This window comes from Mercenaria mercenaria, chromosome 3 (assembly GCF_021730395.1).
Source record: "Mercenaria mercenaria strain notata chromosome 3, MADL_Memer_1, whole genome shotgun sequence".
Classification (NCBI taxonomy): domain Eukaryota; kingdom Metazoa; phylum Mollusca; class Bivalvia; order Venerida; family Veneridae; genus Mercenaria; species Mercenaria mercenaria.
The window spans coordinates 34,540,888-34,568,228 of record NC_069363.1 but is presented as its reverse complement, the minus strand read 5'-3'; the positions used below and the strand labels follow the sequence as shown (position 1 = coordinate 34,568,228).

Here is a 27,341-nt window from a genome sequence, read left to right as displayed (position 1 = left end):
AAATCAAGCGAAACAATTTATTATTGTCGGCACATGTTAAATACAAATGCGATGCAAGTTGCAAGAATTACTGTAACAAATTACTTTCATTCATTATTTAGAATTCAGATGCATTAAAGCTGTTATGTTATATTAAAGCTGCACGATTTCATGTGCATAATGTAATGATATCCCGTACGCTTCATGCAGGTATCGTAAAGTATGATCACATTCTATCACATCTATTATAAAAAAAAGTAAAATACTACAAAATCATTGAAATTTAATACTATATATATCATACATATTTAATTTTTAAGTAAAACAATATTAGTGAATAAACTGAACAAATAAAATCGTGAAAAAATGTAAATTACTGGTTCGAGTCGTAAATTCGGCCACTTTTTGCGGTTTTTCATAAATATTTCTTTCGTTTTACAACTGATTTGTACAAAATTTCTACCATATGTGCTTTGATACAAGCAAAATTGATTGTTATCATTAACGGCCGTTTACAGTATAGTAAACAATGCAACCGCGCTAAAAATAACAGACAGGTTTAGCATCCACATTATACCTTCTAGAGGTTGTAAATATTCGGCCACTTTTTAAACATAAAGTTGGTTGTATTTTCAACATTTTGTTGGAAATAAATCGATGCAACAGCCAAAATTGTTCTTTTATCAACCAACTGCAATCAATTTTCAACAGCATACCTCGTGGGAAATATTTGCCAACAGAGATTTAAAAAGCGCCTGTCATTCTTCTCACACTGGCATGACGTAGTTGAATTTTTACGTCACTGTTTTATTACACATTCTAGCAAAAACTGCTGTTCTTGTTATTTTCCGTATTGTTTTAACAAGAGAGAAAACGTGTGTTAACAGAAAGATTCTCGCGCTCACGTGCTGTTATAACACCTTTTTATATATGCAGGTCCGTTGCAAAGCGTAAACGTATAAGGGCCCAGTATGGATAATTCAAAAGGAATTGACGTCAACGTGAAACAACGTAGATTTTACCGCGCATATCATGTAAACTCAAAGACGTTGAGGGACAATACATTCATTTACTTGGTTTTTACGCGTTTTATGCTAGTTAGCGCATGTTTTTATGTTTATAAATTTGAATTAACCCTTGCCGGGCCTTAGCATAAACAAGCGCATGCGATGACGTCACGCGACCCGCGAGACAAAATATTTACTATTTAGAGTACGCAACTTTAGGTAAGGATAACTTTTTTTCTACTCACCTCAACTTGTTGTTTTTGCCGACTTTGTTGCCTACGCATGCGCTTGTGATGACACAGATGCATTCTCAAGCATCTGGCTCCAAAATAAGGTTTAAAGTGGGTGGCCGAATATTTACGACCTGGCCGAATTTACGACTCAAACCAGTACTTCTAACATCGCTGAAATTTATTCCTGTATTTAATATTTACGTAAAACAATATCAATACTATTATTAAATATAACAAGAGCTGTCGGAGGACAGCAACACTCGACTATTCAACAGCCTTATCAATAGAATGAATATTAAAGTTGAAAAGGGGCATAATTTTGTTAAATTGCAAAACAGGGTTATGGAACATGTAAAATGCGTATCAGCTCATGACAATGGACAATTGTGTGAACTTTCAATCCATTGAGATACCAGCTTACATACAAAAACTTAACCAAAAAATGCTAAGTTGAAAAAGAGGCATAGTTTTGTAAAATTGCAAAGTACAGTTATGGAACATGTGCGCTGCAAGTCAGATCATTGCAGTAAACAAGTGTGTGAAGTTTCAATCCATTCTCATCAGTGGGTACTGAGATACCAGCTTACATACAAAAACTTAACCAAAAACTGCTAAGTCGAAAAAGGGGCATAATTTTGTAAAAATGCAAAGTAGAGTTATGGAACCTGTGCACTGCATGTCAGATCATGACAGTGAACAAGTGTGTAAAGTTTCAATCCATTCCCATAAGTGGATACTGAGATACCAGCTTACATATAAAACCTTAACCAAAAATTTCTAAGTCGAAAAAGGGGCATAATTTTGTAAAAAAGCAAAATAGAGTTATGGAATTTGTGCACTGCAAGTCAGTTTATTACTGTGAATAAGTGTGTGAAGTTTCAATCCATTCCCATTAGTGGTTACTGAGATACCAGCTTACATATAAAAACTTAACCAAATCAGGATGCCAACACATGGGTGAGTCCAACAGCTCTACCTATTCTTTGAATAGTCAAGCTAATGAACAAATAAAAAACTTTGAACTTTTCGCATTCATCTCAAACAGCACTGAACTACAGCAACCTGTTAATAACAAGAACAGTATTTTCAACGGGTATATAATAAACAGAAAACACGTGATCAACATATAGAGTGATAATATCATTATACTTAAGTTTACGACAAGTGCCTGAAATGTACGACGTGACTATTGTTTTTCACATAATGAACATAAACGTTAAACAAATCAAATAATTTCTTTTTTTATTTATACCTACAAGACTCAGTTTTAAGAGAAAACATCTGCATTTCGTTAATAGAAATTACACATGACACCATTATTATTGATTTATCAATTGAACACGGAGACGCATGATGTCCGGACACCGCAAATCACCATGTGCGCATTGCAGTGCAGACTTAAATAAGCAATCATGGTGTCCGTTCAGGACTACTAGCGTGTCCAGGACACCGAAACTGAACACGCTTGGTAAGTTTTTGTTGCGAGGGTCACACGAAAACTTGACTTTTCATCTTGGACGCACTGTAGCTACTTTCTTTCAAATAACCAAAATCTTAGTAAATGTAACAAGAAATAGCTTGTACATAATTCTTGCCTCCAAGTAACAAGTGTTATGTGAGTGTAAGAAGAGATATGTTGCATACAGCTCCTTACTTTCAACTATGTTTGTACACAAAACCTCTAATGAATTTGTACGTACAAGCAGGTCTATTACTGTTAATCAAGATACATTTTCCATAGCTGCTATTGTTTCTAAAGTCACTTTTTGTTTCTTTGTCTTTTTTCTTTTCTTTTTCTGTTTTAACATTTGAATCTCTTCAGCAGTTCTTTTCTTTTTCTTTTTACAAGACAAGGGATTTTTTCCTTTGATTTTATGTTTTTTCTTCTTCTTTTTCTCTATTTCTTCACCAAAGGTTTCTCGCTTCAGCTCCTTGATCTGACTCATAGCAAAGTCTGTTGGAGCAAGTCTTCTTTCTAGTTTTTCATGAGCAACACTTTTAGACATCTCTGCTGGTGATTCCAGAATAATTGTGTTGAAGGCTATAAACAACAGTGGAACTCCCGATAATGATCGAATTAACTCGGTAAACTCTGGGTCCTAAAATGTAAAATTGTAACTTACAGAGAAAGAATTTAGACAGGTATGTCATCACAGTATGCTTTAAATTACTGAAAATCAAGGGTTATCTATGCAAATTTTATCAATGGAGGGGGTGACGGGTCAATCAAAACAATTAAATTTATTTTAATGGTTTTGCTATTGATTTTAAGAGGAATTTTAAGGTGACAATCCTTCTCAAAAATAAATGTGACAATAATTCGTTTCAACAAGAAGACCAGTTCCTGGCAAATTCCTAGTAACTTTTAAGGTAAACGTTTTCCATTGAATGTTTGAGACATGGATACAATGACTGAAATATTAAATAAGTCAATGATTTCTTAACACCAAAATGTTACTACAAGTTGTGATAGATATTTGTTTGAATCAATATCTTCACCTACCTGAGTAGCAACAAAGAACTTATGTTTGTTTCTTTTCATCACTGATCGTATACATTTTGTAGCTGGTTTTGGAGTGTCATGTTTACAAGGCTGGACATGAAACTGTCGTAGAACTTTCAGTGGGCCATACAATAAGGTTCCTGCAAAAAAAAATTCAGAGGCATGTTTTATACATTTCAATAATTTTGTTTGAATGTGCAACTGCTTAAATTTCCTTCTGTTTTCATTACACTTACTTTATTACCAAAATACTGTAAAATCATTTATAGTTTAACTTGTCAAAACATATCTGCCAGCTAAATGATCAACTTTGTGAATTCACTTATTATTAAAATAGGAACTATATAACCTGGGATAAAATACAAATCAGTCAGATTTCAATTTTATTTAAAATGAACACTCTGCTTGTCATTTAGAAATACTTATTTCTTGTTTATCTGTTTAAAACTCAGTGTATTTGAAATAAAAAAACCATAATATAAGGGTTGAGAGTAAAAGTCTTACTGCCTCTTGATTTATATGCAATTTTACTTTCACCAATACCAGTAATTTATATGCACTTTTGCTCTCACGCAGGATTTATAAATTACAGAATGACAAAACCAACTTTATATAAATTTCATAAGGCCATTGAAATACATGTGTTATGGTTACCCTACTAAACCTTAAATTAAGCCCTGGCCCTAACATGTGCTTTTTTCAATCAGAAGTGAACCTGGGATTTTTTGGTAGCATTTCTTAAAATTCATTCATAAAAAAGTTTACCGGTATTTATAACAACTATATTCACATTTTTATGACACATTCTCCTTGAAATAAAAATAGGGAAAGAATTTAGGAAATAAACTAGAATTGTGTCCATAGGACACGGATGCCCCCACATACTGTGCCATCCTCTATACAGCACAAACTATCAACGGACCATAATTTCAGTACAAATATTCACAGAAACAATTCCGTCCTTTATGGTCATATGCACATTAAGCTCGTTCATCTATGAAAGTTTGAAGCAAATCAGGCTAATAGTGAGTGAGGAGTTGGACACACAAGATTTTTCTCTATATTCTACATAGCAAAACTATTAAAGGGCCATAATAGTGGTAAAAATAGTCATAGAAAAAATCCTTTGTCTATCATCAGACTATGGTCATCTGCACATCTAGGTTGTTCAGCTTTGACAGTCTGAAGCAAATCAGGCTAATAGTGGGAGGCATTGGACACACAAGATTTTGGGATGGACGGACATGTGGCTGTACGGACGTACATACAGACGGACAGCAGCAACGCTATATGCCCACCACATAAATGTGTGGGGGCATGAAAATTGCCAACCTGCTCAATTTTCTTTGTCAAGTATCCCGAAATGTAAGTATCTTTTATGGCCTTAAAAATTCTGCAATGACAGGCTACATGTACCTAATGCTTCACATTCGGCAAGTACACATTTTGTAGTGAAGTACTTGACTTCAGCATCCAGATATTTAGGCATTTGATCCCTAATGTTGATCTTGTTCTGGAGAGCTGCCTTACAGAATGTCCCATCAATCAATACACTGTATGGTGGACTAAACTTGAAAAAGTTCTTGTAAAATAATAGGCACTTCTTGCGATTCTTCTGTCTTTTCCCCTTCATGGTGTAGGCAGTGACAGATCACCTGTAATAAAGCAACAGAGATGTTTTATAGTGACCATAAATCAAAATCAAGATTTTTTTTTCATTTTACAAAAATCTTCTTCAATATGTACTCTATAATTTTCAGCAATCATAAGGATATGTCACACTGTCCATTTTTATGTTATAGACAGGGTAAGTGCCAGAGTTGCAGCAAGACCATTTTGAAACCTAGAACTGGTGCAAACTGTATACTATAGGCACATTATGATAGTTGTGAAAATTTAAATATTACATGAGGCAAAGAAAACAATATTTTATAATCTGACTGGCAATTTAGTGGTCCACTTATGAATATGTGGAAACAAATTTGTATATAAATTATATTGAAGCGTTAGCTTCATTTTTAGTTTATACATAATTTATTTCAGGTCGATTGTGAAGAAAATTCTACAACTTATTATAAATATTAATCACTCTCGGCACCTCATTCCTGATGGAATCCATCGCCACGAGGGTATGAGAGAAGAGGCCAGTTTCCCTTTTAATGTTGGGCGTCAAGCAATGGAGCTACTGGTACCATTTTTCACATCTTTGGTATGACGCGGCCGGGGATCGAACCCACGACCTACCGCACTCGAAGCGGACGCTCTACCACTAGGCTATATAGGGGCAGTAAGTTTCATTTTTATTTTCTGAAAAAGGTTTGGAATAAAAATGTACCACCAATGCTTTTGACACTGAAGTGTGTTGATGTGTACTGATCTGTACCGCAAAATCTTTTCCAAGAGGTACCAATCCTAACCATTAGACAATACTGCAGAGGTTGTCTAGGAGTATGGACCTCCTTTTATCAAACAGTGTACCTTAATTATAACTTTAATTTTGTTGCAAATGAAAAATCAAGAAAGATTAGAACAATAAATTATTATTCACATAAAACTTGAATCTAATAATATTATGGTCCACTCCTCGAACACTTACTCAATTTGTTTTGAAATGTAAATAAGCAAGGATCACCAAATATATCACACTGAATTGCATGATTACAAACAGATTGGACAAAAAGATGTTACAACAAACCACTTTTCGTTTTTCATTAAAACATAAAACTAAATATGACTGGGATAATTATGTTTTCTGTATGTTCAGTGGCAACATAGTGAGCATTTATGAGATGAAAGTTCCACAAACATTCTACTCATGTTAATAGATTCATTATTAAACTAGATGTGTGTACCTAGGACACTGGTACCCCCATTTCCTGTCACTGAATGATCATATGTTACTTGATGTCAGACTGTGTAAACTTTCATCTTATTAAGATGAGGTGAAGGCATGTGATTGTGGGGATGGGGCGGGGGAGTATATGCTAGGTACACAACTTCACATGCTGAAAAACATTACTATAGTTTCATGCCATCACCTCAAACACTTTTTTGAGATGTGTGATACAACACCGTGTCCAACGTATACATCGCATTTACGGCGGGTACGCTACATACATGGTATATTGTACGTTCCATTACCGGCATTTCCTGTTTATTTTGTCAACATCCTGTATGATGAGGTTAGAAAAACTACTTATTTTCATTGAAGTTCAATGAGTTTAAAGAAGCGATATATTCAGTACGAGCTGCAGATCATTCACGCTCCCCATGGTAATGTGGTTTGGCCAGTAATTCTCTAGTTTCTTCAAACATTTGAGTAAACTGACGTGTGAAGTCGGTTTCAAACTCAGAGGCTCACTTTCAGGTTCATTTTCTGTCTCTCAAAATCATTCTGTTGACTGTTCACCTGTTTGACACGATTTACAAATAAACTTATATATCACAGCGTAAATTCATGTTTTAGGGGAGCTTTATGCCAAAATTAGCGATGTACGCGCCATAAAACGGCGCGTCTACAGAAGTACGCCACATAAAAAGGCCGTTATCTTATGCCATTCAATTAGTACTTACTGTATTTTTCACTTGAGAGCTGGTTTGATATAGTATTTTTGACTTTGTGATACATGTTTTGTATAGATCACTCATAGAGCTATATGATAAACTATGGCTTAAGATAAAAAGTGTCACACCAAATTGATTACCGTAGGCTGTTCACGGATTTCCTGCTCCATTTTTCCCAGAATAAAAGAAAAGTGTTTTTTTTTCTTTTTGTTGGAAATCAGCTTCCGCTCGCTTCAGTTTCTGCAGACTGATTTCAAAATTTCAAAGCAGGCCTTTTTTCACTGTTTAGGTGCCTTTTTTTTGATGTGAAGCGACATGAACTAATAAAATTTAATACTTTGAATCGTAATTGTCCATTAAAACACCACAAGAACATGTTTCAGGCCCTGTATTGCTTGACAGCCGATATAACAGTTAGATTGTGTAAATAAATCTGGGAAAGGTCATACTTAGAACAGTGTCATCTAATAATCATTGATGATAAGAACAAAAGTTTTGCTGCTATCCTTAAAACTATACAGCTGTATTTAAATTGCGGAAATCGGAATTCACTCGAAACCAATACATGTATAAGTTTGATGGACACTTTAGAACGGACAATGATGTAACACTGGATGTGTAGTCCAAACTGAATTTTACAACCTGTTCATCATTTAACTGCTACCCAGTTATTGCTGATATAATTTTATGTGTATAATTTTAAGGATAGCAGCAAAACTTTTGTTCTTATCAATGATTATTAGATGACACTGTCCTAAATATGACCTTTCCCAGATTTATTTACACAATCTAACTGTTATATCGGTTGTCAACTTTGCAAACTGGTGCAACAGAGCCTGAAACATGTTCTCGTGGTTATTTAATGGACAATTACGATTCAAAGTATTCAATTTTATTAATTCATGTCACTTCACATAGAAAAAAGGCACCTAAACAGTGTAAAAAGGCCCGCTTTGAAATTTTGAAATCGGTCTGCAAAAACTGAAACGAGCGGCAGCTGATTTCAAAAAAAAAAAAAATTCTTTTATTCTGGGAAAAATGGAGCGGGAAATCCATTGACCAAGTAATCAATTTGGTGTGGCCTAACACTTAAAAAATCTTATGCCATAGTTTATCATATAGCTCTATGAGTGATCTATACAAAACATGTATCACAAAATCAATAAGGGTCATCTGCTGGTCATGATTAACTTTCCTATCAACTTTCTTGATCCTAGGCCCAAGCATTCTCAAGTTATCATCCGGAAACGGTTTAACTGTTCTGGGTTACTGTGACCTTGACCTCTGGTCTCAAAATCAATAGGGGTCATCTGCTGGTCATGACCATCCTCCCTATCAATTTTCATGATCCTAGGCCAAAGCGTTCTTGAGTTATTGTCTGGAAACTGTTTAACTGTTCCGGGTCACTGTGATCTTGACCTTTGACCTACTGACCTCAAAATCAATAGGGGTCATCTGCTGATCATGATCAACTTCCCTATCAAGTTTTGTGATCCTAGGCCCAAGTGTTCTCAAGTTATCATCAAGAAACGGTTTAACTGTTCAAGGTCTCTGTAACCTTGACCTTTGACCTACTGACCTCAAATTCAATAGGGGTCATCTGCTGGTCATTATAAATCTCCCTATCAACTTTCATGATCCTAGGCCCAAGCGTTCTTGAGTTATCTGGAAATCATTTAACTGTTCCGTGTCACTGTGACCTTGACCTTTGACCTACTGACCTCAAAATCAATAGGAGTCATCTGCTGCTCATGACTAACTTCCCTATCAATTTTCATGATCCTAGGCCCAAGCAATCTTGAGTTATCATCCGGAAACCGTTTAACTGTTTCAGGTCACTGTGACCTTGACCTTTGACCTACTGATCTCAAAATCAATAGGGGTCATCTGCTGGTTATGACCAACCTCCCTACCAACTTTCATGCTCCCAGGCCCAAGCGTTCTTGAGTCATCATCCAGAAACCGTTTAACTGTTCCGGGTCACTGTGACCTTGACCTTTGACCTACTGACTGAAAATCAATAGGGGTCATCTGCTGGTTATGACCAACCTCCCTATCAACTTTCATGATCCTAGGACCAAGCGTTCTTGAGTTATCATCCGGAAACGGATTGGTCTACATACCGACCGACCGACATCTGCAAAACAATATACCCTCCTTCTTTGAAGGGGGGCATAATTACCATGACTACCATCTGTGTTGTACCACAGAAAAGTGCTCTTGGTTAATAAGTTATGCTCCATGATGGAAAGGTTTGACCTTTGAGCTCAATTTGTAACCTTGACCTTAAATCTACAGACAAGGTTCATGTTCTCTGCACATCCTCTCATTAAGACTTGCCTACATGTCAAGTTTGAAGTCAATACCTTGGATGGTTATTTAGTTATGTTCCGGACCCAAATATGATGGACATTTTTGACATTTTAGCTCAATTTGTGACCTTGACCTTTGACCTACAGAGCCAGTTGAAATGCTGTACACACTGTCTCATCACCATCTACCTATATGCCAAGTTTAAAGTCAATATCTTTAATGGTTATAAAGTTATGCTCTGGACACGAATTATGACAAACAGACGGATGCACATGCCATCACATAATACAACCCGTTTTTCCAAAATGGGCTTATAAAATGATGTTTTTTCTTTGTCCTCTTTTCATCATTTCATTGCTGCATAACTGCGTAAATACCAAGTAAAATTTATAAAGTACTCAATCAAAACTCGTATGTAAAACCAAAATTACCAATTCTCCTAATGCATGCGTATCATCATATATGTACCCCCAACTCGCTATAATGTCATTCAAAGTACTTTTTACATCCTGTTCTCTAAATGGAGCCGACTTACTGCTATGAAACCAATGTTGGGCAGTTAAAATGGGCCCCCCCACCCCACCCCTGTTATAACTGGCAGTTCGACCGCCCCAGTCAATACTCCCTGAAGTGGTCAATACTGGTCATGCAATTAGTCAATACTGACTGGGTAGATAATTTACAGGGTTTTTGAACAATTAAATAATGACTGTTTAAGAGCATTTAGGGCTTTGATTTAGGTGAATGAAGGCATTATTATTTAGTTAAAGCAACCTAATCAATACTCCTAAATTGGTCAGATGTGGTCGATTGGTCAATACTGGTTGATACTGGTCATTGAACATTTTCTGTTAGATTAGATTACAAAGATATATCATGTTACTACTAAAATGTCAAAATAAGTGGAAAAACTGCTAATTTAACTGAACTAAATTTGTAGAAAGTATTTCATAAACTATAGCAGTAAGTGTTTGATTCACAAGTGATATTTACTGGTATAAATATTTTAATGAAAAAATGCTGTGAACACCTGGACCCTTTCATTGAAGTGGTTTATTTGATGGATCCGGGCTGTCAATCAAACTAATTGTTATCTATGATATTGACAAATAAGATAACGCGGATTATTCAGTGCACTTCCCTTGTTGCTAACCAGCCACTGATTCCCACAAGCTTTCACTTAGAAACCGTCACTGATTAATTCTTATAAGTTTGATACATTTTTTTTCGAAGGAAGTGATGTTGAGGTGTGAGTTGGGAATATGTAACGCCGAAGAGTGGTAATCCGAAAGGGTAGAAGGGGGAGAATTATTTTTTTCCGTAAACCAAGGCAGATTTAGAAAAAAGTAAGCGTTGAACGATGAACGGATCAATAATAATCTGTTCAAATGTAATTCTAATAAACTTTATGTTAAAACTGCCGTGTGTGTCACTAATGTGCATGGTATAATATGATAGCATACGTAATACATCATGAATTGTCTGTCTCTCTTTACTAGAAATTTTAATATGAATTGGCTTGATTTATTTTGATTTAGGCCGATCGCGGAATTATTCAGTTCAAGACATTAGATATATAAGTCATTTATATCTTATTTCATACAAAGGAATCAGCTAACCTTCTTCAGCAATATATTCTCGCCGTTCAAAGTATGATCTATATTTTCGCATTTGACTGTATGTTAACTACTAGTATACCAGCCCGCCCGCTTAGCTCAGTAGGTAAGAGCGTTGGTCTACGGATCGCGGAGTCTTGAGTTCGATCCTCGGGCGGGGCGTATGTTCTCCGTGACTATTTGATAAACGACACTGTGTCTGAAATCATTAGTCCTCCACCTCTGATTCATGTGGGGAAGTTGGCAGTTACTTGCGGAGAACAGGTTTGTACTGGTACAGAATCCAGGAACATTGGTTAGGTTAACTGCCCCCTGTTACATGACTGAAATACTGTTGAAAAACGGTGTTAAACCCAAAACAAACAAACAAACAAACATAAAAATGCTTTATTAAGCGACCAATCTTCTTAATAATTTTACAAAAAATACCAACATTACTATTCATAATATAAATAAGATCTGGACAGTGCACAGTATATTAACTTTATTTCAAGACGTTTTTTTTTTGTGAAAGATGAAACGTAAGCTTTTATTAAACAGACATTAAATTGAGAGCATACAGATAAATATTTGAGAGTGGATTTTAATACTTTCTCAATATTTATTATACATATAACGATATTTCTTTAATATCTGTAGACAGCAAGTATGACAACAGTTTCCCCTGTTTCGACACCATTCTGCTTTATTCTAGGAAGTCTGACAATTGATAAGTTTAAACTGATGTTCCTGTCAATGGCTTGCTTTTAAATGCAATTCAAAGAAAACTAGAGCTATCACTAAAGGTGATGAATGTACCCCCCGCATGCACTGACACAGTACATTGCAACTGGACGCACACAAAATTGCATAATTATGTGGACTGTATGTATATAGACTGTGTGTATACAGTATAGTAACAAAAAACAAAGTCCCATAACTATGCGCACAAGATTGCGTCTACGGACAGATGGCCAGCTGGACAGACAGACAAACGGACTAACAGACAACCTGAAACCAGTATATCCCCCCTTACAACTTTGTCAGGGGGTAAAAAAATAAATAAATATACGCACATATCCATGCGGTTTAGAATGTCGCTAATTATTTTGTTTCATTTTTTTTACCTTACGACTATCGTAAACTATTTATAACTACCATTAATACTATGATATAATAAATGCAAATGGATTCATTTTATCTGTTTTCTCTTTTTTCATGTTTTTTTTTCTTTTTTCTTTTTTTCTTTCAAAATGAATATACATGTATATTTAATTATATGAACTGTCAAGTTGACAGATCACAGGTTTTTGTTTCCTTGTTTCCAGCGGTCTAGACACAACAACATGGTTAATAGGTTTCGGCAAGATCTTTGTCCCTCTTGGTTTGTGCCATTGCTGTGATAGATTTGTACAACTTTGCTGGTCTGGAATTTGTTTAACTTAATTGTGGAGGAGATTTAATCAGCCCTATGATATGCGAGCAATGTCCGTCCGCACTGAAACAAAATTAATAAGACTACCAAATGTTCAAAATTTGTAAGTTTGTACGCAAAAATTAGTGCTGAAATATACACCAAGCATGGACATATGTTTATTTTTAAGACAACTGCGTGGTATTTTACAAATATATATTATAATATAATGGAAAAAATTAACTTGATTGATATCACAGCGGTGATCGACAGATCCGCAATCAGTTGCAACAGCAGCGCAAGCGCAAAACATACTTGTAAAATGAGAACAGCTGAGTATTACGCAACGTTAATAAAGAGCTATTGAATTAATTAATAAAGGAAATTGCATAGTTATGATAGTTGAAGATCATTTCTTGATAAATGCGACTTCATTTTACAAGTTTATGAACAAAAAAGAAGACTTTGTAGAAATTTCTCATTCTCTTTTCTATTAAAATATGAACATAAATCATTTTTACGTTTTAAACATCTTTCCCACCAGTGACGCAACAAAATAGTTCACATGCCTTTGTAAATAATTATTATATACGTATGCTGCAAAAATGGCACTTGGTCACAGGTGGGAAAGTGTTTAAAACTGAAAAAAACTATGTACAGGGTGTTAGTAAATAAATTTTTACATAAATATTGACACTTATTGCATGTGTTTCCTAAACCTTACATATATACAGCTTTATTCATTTTTGTAAATATTTCAAGTATAGAAAACACTAAACTAAATAAATAGCGGACATAGAAAGTCGTAAGTCAAGAACCAAGCAAGTGGCCTCGACATATTACATATGTGTCTTCAACTTAAACATAACAAAGAAATACAAACGAACTTCTATGGGAATAGCGCCACTTAGGTGCAATTTAATTTTTTTACCTTTTGTAGGACACAGTAGAAGCGAACCTAGAATGCATTTTAAGAGCAACATTTGCTTTTATTCGATCCAGCATACTATATCCTAACAGAACTACACCAGACACAATCTCATTAACTAACCTAGTTGCTTCTAGAACTTACACTGACACCCATAGAACTAATACTGACTCGCCCATAACTAACACTGACACTCCAAGAATAAACATCAATTCACTCACACGTCTGAAACTTATTTCGAAGCCAACCGAAATACTAGTAAGGACCTCAAAGAACTAACACAGACACCCAAAGAATATCTATATAAATGTTGATACTAATTAGTGAAGTTCTGTTCCACTGATATAAAATGCTAAAAGTAAGGCATCCATAAACCCGCAGTGAAATAGGCAGTCTCCTGCACCCCTCCGTCTCAATTGAAAAAGGCCAACTACGCCAATGTATGGCCAGCTACAACACTGCATGTATTCAATAATAATCCTCCACATAATGCCCGGTCAGTATTGTACATGTGTATAAATACAGTATATAATAGCAATAGATGTATAGAAAACAAACAATAGGATATGATCAATGCATCAGTGTTATCATGGGCACTCGGGTGGAAATAACTGAAGTACAGTTAGGGACCAAATGTTTTGTTCTACTTTTATTTTTTCTGTTTCGTTTATTTTCAAAAATGTCAGTAAAACTGATAATCTGCATGGTATCAGTTTATTTATTGTGTTAAAATATTTCATAGTAGACATACCTTAAATACCAATGCTTATTTTAACTAAAAATACACATTTTAAATTTTTCAAAAATATGACCCTTAGTTACAAACTGTTCGAATTTCAATTTTTTTTTGTTTTTTTTTTTTTGGGGGGTTTAACGTCGCACCGACACAATTTTAGGTCATATGGCGACTTTCGAATTTCAAGAAAACGAATATGAAATAAAACTAATTTTTGTGACAATTTGATAGGAATATAACTTATTTATCAGTATTTGAAGCTGTTATATAAAACTATCAGCTACTGAAGTGAAAACATAGCATTGAACTTAGGGCAAAATCCCTAGCATAATGTCCGATGTCCTTTCTTTATCTGTTGAAAATGTTATCTAGATGTAAGAAATCACTTACACCATATGTGACTGCACATAGTGTTTGATATTTTATCGTATAAGTCTAGCGTGGAAGTACAGTCTCTCTATATATACGACAGAAGTAGACATAATATTTTGATCAAATAAATTTATATAATAATCTAAGACGTAATTTCTTTTCAAATGTTGCTTAAAAGATAACTATGATTATGATTATACCATGCATCTGCATACGGACGCAACAATTTTCCTGCCAATAATATCTAGCGAAAGACGGAAAGTGTTCTTTCTTTGAGAACGCCGGCATTTGGCGCTAACTTTTAAAGTGGTTTCTTCCGAGTCAACTTTAATGTCATGTACATAACATTTAGTGAAACAATTACGCCTCTTTGACAGCTATTTTGATGCACTTTTGTTCATAATTTGATAAGTTTTTCACATAGAAATCATCTGAAATACTTTCTATCGAGTCAATTGCTAATGTACATTAATCCGCCATTTTGAAAGAAGCTTGTGGGAAGCAGCAACAGTAACTAAGGGGCGGAGTTTATTGATCGGTTTACGGATCCATGCATTGTGTTTTGATAGCAACTGTCACACTGCCTAATTGACACCATGTCTTACAATATACAATAGATATATTGCTAGCCTGTTTATCTAGTCACTAATTATTTTCCGCAAGTATTGACCTGGCACTCATGAATATTCCGTATTTTTCCGTAATTTAATTCTTGTAGTCCAAACCTAAATAGCGATATAACTATATTAAGACAAGAGGACCATGATGGTCCTGAATCGCTCACCTCTTCCCACATGACCCAGTTTTGAGTATGACGTTGTTTTTTCTATTATTTGACATAGTGACCTAGTTTTTAAGCTCATGTGTCCCAGTTTTGAACTTGACCTAGATATTATCAAGATAAAAATTCTGACCAATTTTCATGAAGATCCATTGAAAAATATGATCTCTAGAGATGTCACAAGGTTTTTCTATTATTTGAATTATTGACCTAGTTTTCGAAGGTACGTGACCCTGTTTTGAACTTTACCTAGATATCATCAAGGTGAACATTCTCACTAATTTTCATGAAGATCTCATGAAAAAAATGGCCTCTAGAGAGGTCACAAGGTTTTTCTATTTTTATATACCTACTGGCCTAGTTTTTGACCGCACATGACCCAGTTTCGAAACTGACCTAGATATCATCAAGGTGAACATTCAGATCAATTTTCATGAAGATCCATTGAAAAATATGGCCTCTATAGAGGTCAAAAGATTTTAATAATTTTAGACCTACTGACCTAGTTTTTGACCGCAGTTGACCCAGTTTCGAATTTGACCTAGATATCATCAAGATGAACATTCAGACCAACTTTCATACAGATCCCATGAAAAGTATGGCCTCTAGAGAGGTCACAAGGTTTTTTTATTATTTGACCTACTGACCTAGTTTTTAAGGCACGTGACCCAGTTTCAAATCTGACCTAGATATCATCAAGGTGAACATTCTGACCAATTTTCATGAAGATCTCATGAAATATATGGCCTCTAGAGAGGTCACAAGGTTTTTCTATTTTTAGACCTACTGACCTAGTTTTTGACCGCACATGACCCAGTTTAGAAATTGACCTAGATATCATCAAGATGAACATTCAGACCAACTTTCATACAGATCCCATGAAAAATATGGCCTTTAGAGAGGTCACAAGGTTTTTCTATTATCTGACCTACTGACCTAGTTTTTGAAGGCACATGACCCAGTTTCGAACTTGACCTAGATATCATCAAGATGAACAATCTGACCCATTTTCATGAAGATCTTGTGAAATATATGGCTTCTAGAGAGGTCACAAGGTTTTTCTATTTTTAGACCTACTGACCTAGTTTTTGATGGCACCTGACCCAGTTTCGGACTTAACCTAGATATCATCAAGGTGAACATTTTGACCAATTTTCATGAAGATCTTGTGAAATATATGGCCTCTAGAGAGGTCACAAGGTTTTTCTATTTTTAGACCTACTGACATAGTTTTTGACAGCACGTGACCCAGTTTCGAACTTGACCTAGATATCATCAAGATGAACATTCTGACCAACTTTCATAAAGATCACAAGAAAAATGTGACCTCTAGAGTGGTCACAAGCAAAAGTTTACGGACGCACGGACGGACGGACGACGGACACCGCGCGATCACAAAAGCTCACCTTGTCACTTTGTGACAGGTGAGCTAAAAATATTGCATGTGCAAGTAGCTGTGGGGACAAAATGATTAGCCATCAATCTCAGTGCGTGGAAGTCAGACACCTTACCACTATGCCAACGTGTCACCGGTTAACTATAAAGGTTATTTCTGTAATAATAGATATTTTCAGGATACATTATTGCGTAAACTAATGAAAATGCCAAAAATATTAGTGAAGATTAATGAGTGCCAGGTCAATACTTACGGACAATAGCTGGCATTAAGCCAGTGGTAAATTGAAAATGTCATGATCAATAATGCCAATGCTTGTTGTTGGGTTTAACCTTGCACCGACACAATTATAGGTCATATGGCGACTTTCCAGCTTGATGGTGGAGGAAGACCCCAGTTACCCCTCCGTGCACTATTTCATCACGAGCTGGCACATGGGTAGAACCACCGACTTTCCGTAAGCCAGCAGGGTGGCTTCCTCACATGAAGAATTCAATGCCCCAAGTGAGGCTCGAACCCACATCGATGAGGGGCAACTGATTTGAAGTCAGCGACCTTAACCACTCCCCCCCCACCAATACTTGAACATGATAAATTTATTTTTAAAAAATAAGTAAAGCAATCAAAGTATTCAATTGACCAGTATTGGCCACTACATGTACTGATGAGGAATATTGCGTAGGACCAAAATTTTAATTGACCAGTATTGTCCGTTTCAATTAGTGTAATTTTTAGTAATAAAATCTTTAATTAATTTGAAATAAAGGCACTGTAAGAAGATAAAGGCATTGAATAAACTAGTATTGACCAGTCTAAGAATATTGTCCAAAATGGAGCCTGACCAGGACACATTACCTACCATAACACCTTCCGTATACATATTCAAACTTTGAAATGTATAAATGTGTCACTAATGAAATGCGTTTAAAGTATAACAAGATTTAAAAATAAACCGACTGATACACACACAGCTTTACTTGACTGCAATGTTGGGCGGTTAACCAGCGGTTTTAACCGGTTAAAACCGCCCTGGTCAATACTCCCTGAAGTGGTCAATACCGGTCAATACTGATCGATTGATCAATACTGGTCAATTAGTCAATACTGACAGTTAAGATATTTTGCAGAGTTTATGAACAATTAATCAATGACTGTTTAAGAGCATTTTGGGCTTGATTAAGGTGAATGCAGGCATTATTATCTAGTTAAAGCAACCAAATCAATACTCCCTAATTGGTCAGAAGTGGCCGATTGGTCAATACTGGTTAATACTGGTCATTAAACATTTTCTGTTAGATTAGATTACAAAAATATATTATTTTTCTTCAAAAATGTCACAGTAAGTGGAAAAACTGCTAATTTAACTTAAGGTAGTTCTGCACGTTTGATAAACCGGAAGTAATGGCGTAACGTCTTTTATCCGGAAAACGTAGAATAAAGCCTGAATTCGGCGTACGGAAATGAAAATTATTTTATGAAGTAATGGCACCCTGTAAGTAAATCTATTACAACGGATCTGTTTCTATCTGTCTAAAGTTAAAATATGATATTAAAACATCTGACACGTTAAATAATTCAAAACAATGTCTTAAAATTAGCATGAAATGTGTGGTTTACTTTTAAGGATGAGAATCAGACCTTGAGAAACAAAACTCAAACAACACTAAATCATAGAAAGAAAGAGTTGTTTGACATGAAAATTGAACAGCGTGTAAAGCATGTATATTACTTTACGAAACTAGTGTCAGTAGACTGATAAAAACATTGAATTCCGGAAAAGGACCGCCTAAAGGGGCTCCACTTCCGGACAGTTAAATGCCTTTAAAAACTCACCATTTTTAAAGAACAGTTACACATGTTTTTTTTATGCATTTGCAATAGCGTGCGAGTGGAGAAATTTCGCATAACAAGGTGGAACACAGTTTTCAGCAATTGTTTATCTTTATTTCTTTACAAATGGCATTCTTTGTCAAAGGGAGACAACTTTTCCGGAATACTTTAGGTACAAATGGCATTCATTTTCAAAGGGAGACAACTTTTTCGGAATACTTTAGGTACAAATGGCATTCATTTTCAAAGGGAGACAACTTTTTCCGACTATTTTAAGTAATCGTCGAGAAAAAGTTGTTTCCCTTTGAAAATGAATGCCATTTGTAAAGAAATAAAGATAAACAATTGCTGAAAACTGTGTCCCACCTTGTTATGTGAAATTTCACAACTCGCACGCTATTGCAAATGCATCAAAACGAACATGTGTAACATTTCTTTGAAAATGGTGAGTTTTTAAAGTGGTTTGACTGTCCGGAAGTGGGGCCCCTATAGGCAGTCATTTTCTGGAATTCAATGTTTATATCAGTATACTGACACTTGTTTCGTAAAGTAATATACATCTTTTACATGCTGTTTAATTTTCATGTCAAACAAATCTTTCTTTCTATGACTTGGTGTTGTTTGATTTTTGTTTCTCAAGGCCTTTTTCGTAACCTTAACATGGTCAAATATCTCAAAAATAAGCACATGGACCTATACATTTTATTTCACCACATTATAGACCATATGTTTATTTACAACTGTGAGAGGTTTCATTAAAATCTACATTGTAGAAAAATTTCTATTCGCGAAAATGTTTTGAAAGTTATAATTTTCCCATAGACTCTCATTATGAAAAATTGCACGAGGTCCAAATTTTTCAAATCAGTCTAGCAAAAAATCAAGCACACGACCCTATCTTTTTTTACTTGCTGATTTTTCTAAGTATATTCTGAAGTTTTGAAAAATCAGAGTTTAATGAAATTCTACATTGTAAAAAAAATTTCGATCCGAACGTGCAGAACTACCTTAATTTGTAGAAAGTATTTCATAAATTGTAGCAGTAAGTGTTTGATTCACAAGTAATAAATCTAATTATTTTTACTGGTATATAATTTAATGAAAAATGCTGTGAACACCTGGATCCTTTCATGGAAGTGGTTTAATTGTGTTTTGATAGCAATTGTCACACTGCCTGACTGACACCATGTCTTACAATATACAATAGATTATATGTTGCAGGCCTGTCTATCTAGTCACTAATTAGCTGCCATGATCAATAATACCTCTGTCTTTATTATTGAGATACTTGAACATGAAAACTTTATTTAAAAAAATTAAGTTATGCAATCAAAGTATTCAACTGACCAGTATTGGCCACTATATGCATCGATCAGGGATATTGTGTAGGACCAAAGTTTGAATTGATCAGTACTGTCCATTTCACTGAGAGTAATAAAATCTTTAATTAATTAAAAATAAAGGCTACTACATTAGAAGATAAAAGCATTGAATAAACTTAGTATTGAACACTGACCAGTCTAAGTATATTGTCCAAAATTGAGCCTGACCAGGACACATTGCCAAGGTCCAAAACTGAATCGACCAGTATTGACCACTACACTTTTTAATGAACAAAATTTCATATTATTCAAAGTGCTTTATTACTTTTATATAACTACTACAGCCTGTGCTAATTTGTGAATGTACATTATTATATATATTACAAAAGTGTTGAATAAACCAGTATTGACCACACAAGAGTGACCATTATATTATGTATTGAATCAACCAGTATTGACCGGTATTGACCGGTTTTAACCAGTATTGACCGCCGGCCCAGTCAATACTCATATTAACCGGCCTTTTGCCAACATTTCTTGACTGAGGTAGAAATTTAACGATGTAAGCGGAAAACACACTGACACACATGGAGTTTAAAAGTGTTTTGCCTACAAAATGGAGGTTTTCTCATTAGTTAGGACATATAATGATTGTATTTGGAATGAGCTTTCCAGACATGTATAAATTTTTAGTGTTAAAAAATTGGTTTAAATATGTATTTGAAGCCTCCAAAGTTATATACACATAGAAAGAAAACTTTTCACATTGTTTTGAATGGTAAGTGGGTTGTGCACGGAGAAACAATACAATACAAATTCTATTTAAAGTCGGTGCATATATATATAAACAGGAAAACATTAGCTATGTATAGCTATTTACCGACATACATAACACAAACAAGTAACATGCATATCAACTTATGGGTTATACATATATATTAATCATGAAAATAGGCATATGAATTAAATATATAAATATATGTTAAGACCTGTGAGAGTAGCACTAATCTTGACCATGGGCCTAAATACTTCTCTAAAAGAAAAAACAATACAAGAAACGCGGCAATGCCACTAAACCAGGTTTTCAACACTTTTCATAAGAATAAACAAGAGTGCCAGAATGTCACAATATACGCCCGTCACAGCAAATTTCTTTACTCTAGCACCTGTATTTGCAGATGTAATTTTAATTTTGTGGTTGTTTAGTAATCACTGTAATTCTTTTGTTTTTTCTAAGTCCACAAAAAAACTCCTTACCAGGTAGAGATACCTTAAAATACACCTAAAATTAGAAAGTAACAACTATGTTGTACCACAGAAAAGTGGTCTTGGTTTTTCCCTACGGTCAATTATAAAAAAAGTTACAATATAAGTTATTTATAGTAACAACTAAGGGAAGTTAATCTTAAAAAAAAAAAAAAAAAAAAAAAAAAAAAAGTTTTAAGTCCAAACAGAAATCCTTACCAGGTAGAGATTGGTCAAAATACACCTAAAAATTGGATGTAACATGCATGTTGTACTACAGAAAAGTGGTCTCGATTTTTCCCTACGTCTAGTAATGAAAAAGTTACAATATAAGCTATTTATAGTAACAACAAAGGGAAGTAATTCTAAAGAAGGGAACTGCGCAAGACACTTCGTCTCATGATGGTGTATAATTGTGCCAAGTTACATCAAAATCCCTCTATGCATGAAGAAGATATGCTCCGGACAAAGTTTTCATTCTTGTATCCTTTGACCGCTAAGTGTGACCTTGACCTTAGACCTAGGGACCTGGTTCTTGCGCATGACACTCCGTCTCATGATGGTGAACAATTGTGCCAACTTTCATCAAAATCCCTCCATACATGTAGAAGATATGCTAACCCTAACCCTAACCTAACCCTAACCCTATTTTTAGTAACAATGACCTTGACCTTGATCCCAGAAACCCCAAAATCAATCCCAAGCTACAACTTTATATAAGTTTTCTATACACCAAGTTTCATCATGATAGCTCATTCTTAAGTTAAGTTATTGACCGGAAACCCTTTTTCTATTTTAAGTAACAGTGACCTTGACCTTGACCCTAGAAACCCCAAAATCAATTCCAGCCTTTGTCTTGATATAAGCTACATACATACCAAGTTTTATTCAAATATCTTTACCGAAACAAAAGTTATTGACCGGAAACCCTTTTTCTATTTTAAGTAACAGTGACCTTGACCTTGACCCCAGAAACCCCAAAATCAATCCCAGCCTTTGTCTTGATATAAGCTACATACATACCAAGTTTTATTCAAATATCTTTAACGAAACAAAAGTTATTGACCGGAAACACCAGTTTGACGCCGCCGCCGCCGCCCGCCCGCCCGCCCAACCGACATCTACCCCAATCTAATAACTCAGGTTTTCGTTGAAAACCTGGTTAAAAACCTGCAAAGGGAAAAAGACACAAACTGTGTATAATTAAGAAACTGTATAAAATCAACTATTGACCTGTGCAAAAATTATCACAATATCGCGATTCGCGTACAATTAGTTGGACTAGACATCAGGAGTTAACTGACCAATCTGACAGATAGCTGCATTTACAAGTGGGTCGGGGTAATCACCTCGGGATACCCTGTGACACCCCAGGATACCTTTATTTTACATAGAAAGTTTTGAATTTAACTTTTTTGTTGCATGTTTTCCATGTATAGCGATAATTTGAGCATTTATATAGGTGTATCCTAAGAAGCAGACTCATAACACAAACACCAGGCACCTGATTCATTCGAGAATTGCATACTGCATAACACTGACGAAACAGGCATCCTGGAGTATGCATTATGAGCAGTATAGCCTACTTAGAATTTCTATCTTTAAATTTATGCTTTATTTATTTAAGAAATAAGTACATCTTCAAAACAAAATAAGTATTTGCAAGCTTTCTTAAGGTGTCCCAGTGTATGCAGTTTATCACTGTAATCGCGAAGAAGAATCGGGCGTCCCGGGGTTCGTGTTATGAGTTTTCTACATATAAAGCTATATACATACTCAATCTATTGCTTAATATGATAAAGCTGCAATAAAAACAATTATATTCAAAGCTTTCTATAAGATAAAGGTATCCCGGGGTGTCCCGTGGAATTAGGGACAATACGAACCATGGGACGACCCGGACCAGACAACCCGGACCATATTCGGGACAACCCGGACCATGTTCTAGGACGACCCGGACCACATTCTAGGACGACCCGGACCACGTTTTAGGACGGCCCGGACCGTAATGTTACATTTTACTTCAAAATCTATATATGTGAACAATATTCTTATCAAAACAAAACGGAACATCTCTTTTATTCTCTCAAACATGTACAAAACATGCAATATGAGGTATTATCAGGGACGACCAAGACCATCATTTAATGAAGTTTTGTAATCCGTTAATTGTTATCAAAATTGTCAAGTGTGTCTGTTAAACATGATTATTGAAATAATTGCAATTATGCTTGCCTTTTCATGTAGGTGCAACATACGTATCTTTAGGGAACCAATCAAAATCCCCTTGATCAAAATCCCCTACACTGAAAAATGACAGGGTGTTACAAAACCCCCTTCATACTTTTGCAGGGGGTATCATAATCCCCTCTGTGATTTTTACTTATTTCATCAAATTCAAATACAACTATATACAACTTAAAAGTCTGTTGCATAAAACACGTAAATACAATGCCTTTAGCAAACATAATATCATTTGGAGCACTGATATCTATATATCTATAATGTTAATCACAGAGGGGATTATGACACCCCCTGCAAATGTGGAAGGGGATTTTGTAACACCCAGTCATTTTTCAGTGGAGGGGATTTTGATATACACTCGTATCTTTAATCATACGTTAATTGAGATACTTACCTTTTCATGTTTTAAATGTTGAGATACATAAAATATGATAAATTAAATGGTAAATGAGAAGGAGATATATAAAAGCCACACAATCCATTTAGTCCATACCTGCTTTTTATCAGTATTCTCTGACTTTCCTTCAGTGTGCTACATTTTAACTTGGATTATTTGCTTAGTGTTATACTAGTATTTTATTTAATTGTGGATTATTAAAAATGTGCTTGTGTTCTGTACTTTATTTGTGTCTGAGTTTATGGTGTAAGTTATGGCAGAAAACTGGGTCTTTTGTGATGAATTACTAATTATTAGTGTGCTCTCGACAGCAGGCATTGTCTTGTGACATATGCACAAAATGGCAGCATCGCACGTGTAACATGGGTAAGTTTGTTTGAATTCGAAATAGGTAATTATATAATATTAAAGACCATGCATAAATATTTATATCATATAGCTTATACGATTATAAAAATTTCAATTATTAAAACATACATTCGATTTTGAAGTCTTGTAAGATAACGTGTATCATACTTTATTAAATAAATTCCACTATTCATTTATATTTATTAAGACTTACGAAGAAATACTAATTTCCTTATTAAACAGTGATGTATTTTTTAATAATATCTAATCCATTAAAAGGGTAATTTCTATATACGACTCTTGATATGTATCGGGTCAAAAGTTTTAAAAACTTTGAAAATGTGCAAATTCAAAGAATTTACAAGATGAAGGACAAACCTGGGCATAACTTGAATAAATGAATCTGAGGTTTTGTATTTGAATAGAAAGTCAGCTCATTGTACATTTTATGGCTGGTTAATCATCACAGACAATATTCAAAAGAAAGTAATTAGAATGAATTACTCCCCTTGGACAAGTTGATGCAAGTCCTTCTGCAGTTTTTTTGTGATGTCATTTAAATGGTTAAAGCAAGCATTGTAGTATTTTTGCAGTATTTTGTGATTACATTAAACTGCATAAAACTGATCCTGCAGTTTTTTGTGACATCATTATACTTCTTAGCTCATTTACATATATCGGCCAATTTAACTGCTCTTTCACTACATTTTCACTGCTTTCTATTAAATATGTTAATGCAGGCATTTGAAGACAAATAAGGGCTAAAAACTGCATTTTGAACGCTCTGAAAAATAATGCTGAAAAACTGCAGTTTTACTGCCTTCCTTTCTCCTAATGGATATGTATCCGTTGTGTTGTGTTCATCATTTGAAATAAAAAAAAAAAAATATTACAGGGATAAGTGTTACACAGTATAGAGCTGCTGTACGTGATGGAACCACTCTCCAGTTTTTCTGCTACCTTTGTAAGAATGCCATGCCCGAACCAATGGATGTTACAGAGTCGGACCAGGTAAAGCTTTCATATGTTATTTCCTTGATATAATTTATAAAAATGATCGGTCTTTAAAATGGAAATTGAGGTCAATTTGTTATGCATATTAAAAGAATATAATCGCTTACATACATTTTATAATATTAGAATATAATCGCGTACAACTTTACAAAACACAGCTCAGTTTCGTTCTGAAACGTGGTCCGGGTTGTCCCAAATATGGTCCGGGTTGTCGGGTCCGTATTGTCCCAGTACCGTCCTGTGGTATCCCTGGGTGTTTACACCGACCGTTTACAAGTACCTGCCAGTTTCCACTTGGGTAAATAAGCAAAAAGTGACTTTAGAAATAGATATCTCACTATTTCACTTTCAGAAATCAAAATTAGATTTTTGACTGCACAAGTGAATCATACACTGTCAGGGCTTTTTTCCCCTATGAATCTACCTCCTGTAAAAGGAGGTAATCCCAATGCCAAAAAGTATGTTTTTTTCCCAAAGTTGAATTTAAAATTCCCAAATGATTATACCTTTTAGGGTTTTTGCTGTTTTAAGATAGTTTTGCTAATATGTATGTATATTTAGGTAAATTATAATACTGTTGAACAATTACTGAAATGCAATTCATTAATATTTCACATAAAAACACATTTATGTAGATTTTGGTAATTTGCAAATGGAAGTGTCTAGGGGTACGGATCCGTATTCTAGAGGTACGGATCCGTACCTCTAGACAAGCCTGTTAGGGGTTTTCTAGGGGTACGGACCTCCCTTTTCTAGAGATTTATAGTTATTTACATGTTAAATTTTGTTGAAAATGAAATAACAAATAAGTCTTTACCAGTCTTCACTTAAAACTTGGATCTAATTGGTTTACAGATACCAGCGTTCACCCGATTGTTTACCTTCTCTTTCAAAACCTAAATAACCGAGGAACTCCAAATGAATACACACAGTTCCTATCGATTAGATTGTTGTCAAATAAACTGTTGATAAAAGCTAGATTAATGAATGAATCTATTCCTTAAATGAATTCTATTTGAAATTCAGCAAAAATAAATAAATAAATTTGGCATGATAATATGAACCAATTTATGTTGTTATTTAACAAGGTATAATGACAATCGGCACGGAACTGATTGCTTAGTAATCAATCAAGCGAAAAGAAACTGTTTGTGAAAATGTCCCATGTTTCTCATCATGGCTACCAAATGTGTGAAAAACATAAATACACTAAGGGTTAATTATCAATTTAAAATATTTTTCCCAACATAATTTATTTAACATTATTTTGTTTAATCTTTATATTTTTTCTGCCAGTTCGAATCCTCGTGATTTATTTGGTGTTCCTCGGTATATTTATGTTCCGAAAGAAAATGTAGAAAATCGGATGAGCGTTGTTATCTGTAAACCATTTAGATCCAAGTTTAAGGTGAATTCTGATGAAATGTTATTTGTTCTTCCATTTTAAACAAAATTTGAAATGTAAATGACCCTTAATCTCTAGAAAAACGGAGGTCCGTACCCCTAGAAAACCCCTAACAGGCTTGTCTAGAGGTACGGATCCGTACCTCTAGAATCAGATTCTAGAGGTACGGATCCGTACCCCTAGACACTTCCTTTGCAAATTGTCCCAATTAAGATAATTTCCGAGAGCATTTTCCCAATTCCAACGGTGTCGGTGGCATTCCCAAATTGATGAAAAATAGGCCTGACTGTCATACTCACAGATTAGTCGAACTAATCCGACGTATACAGTTTGTTTTATATTGTGACGGTCAAACTGCAAAAGTCAGAAATTAAAAAGCAGCCACTCAGCGACAGTAAGCTTGTCTAACTCACAGATTAATCATTTACTCCCAACTCTCTGTGCAAATTGACAAAACTGCAAAAAGTTCATATATTTTGATAACATAACAAAAATCCTTACATTAGAAAATATTGTGACAGACTGGTATGAAGCACAGTTCTTTTCTGAACACCAAACTCGATTCACGTTGTTTTAGGACTAAGTTAACGAGAATATTCCTACAAAACACCGCTTTCGGCTGCTTCCAACATCAATAAATTTATTATTGAATTGAAGTTGGTTATTGTATGTTTCGTCTGATTGATAATCATTTAGGTTGTTAAAAAGTCTATTT

The 27,341-nt window shown here is 34.8% G+C and overlaps 1 protein-coding gene across 2 annotated transcripts; it reads right to left on the bottom strand.

Annotated features, from left to right (window-relative positions):
- Positions 1-27,261, bottom strand: LOC123525108 (rRNA-processing protein UTP23 homolog). 2 transcript variants are annotated; one of them, XM_045303860.2, is made up of 4 exons: positions 27,128-27,261; positions 5,139-5,377; positions 3,723-3,862; positions 1-3,318 (listed from the first exon to the last, which is right to left on the bottom strand). In XM_045303860.2, exons 2-4 carry the CDS (start codon positions 5,353-5,355, stop codon positions 2,941-2,943), a joined length of 735 nt encoding a protein of 244 aa, XP_045159795.2. In that variant the 5' UTR covers positions 5,356-5,377; positions 27,128-27,261; the 3' UTR covers positions 1-2,940. The 2 variants fall into 2 exon arrangements, with proteins under 2 accessions (XP_045159795.2, XP_053394146.1); XM_053538171.1 differs by lacking the exon at positions 27,128-27,261 and adding an exon at positions 13,912-13,930.
- Between the last annotated feature and the right edge of the window lie 80 nt (positions 27,262-27,341).

What these genes read in the sequence shown, in the direction of transcription:
- LOC123525108 (XM_045303860.2), bottom strand. Translation starts at nt 5,355, where the DNA reads ATGAAGGGGAAAAGACAGAAGAATCGCAAGAAGTGCCTATTATTTTAC. An exon ending in TGCCGAATGTGAAGCATTAG is followed by an intron (nt 3,863 to 5,138) that starts GTACATGTAGCC and finishes TTTTTTTTGCAG; the next exon opens with GAACCTTATTGTATGGCCCA. An exon ending in AGTTCTTTGTTGCTACTCAG is followed by an intron (nt 3,319 to 3,722) that starts GTAGGTGAAGAT and finishes TTTACATTTTAG; the next exon opens with GACCCAGAGTTTACCGAGTT.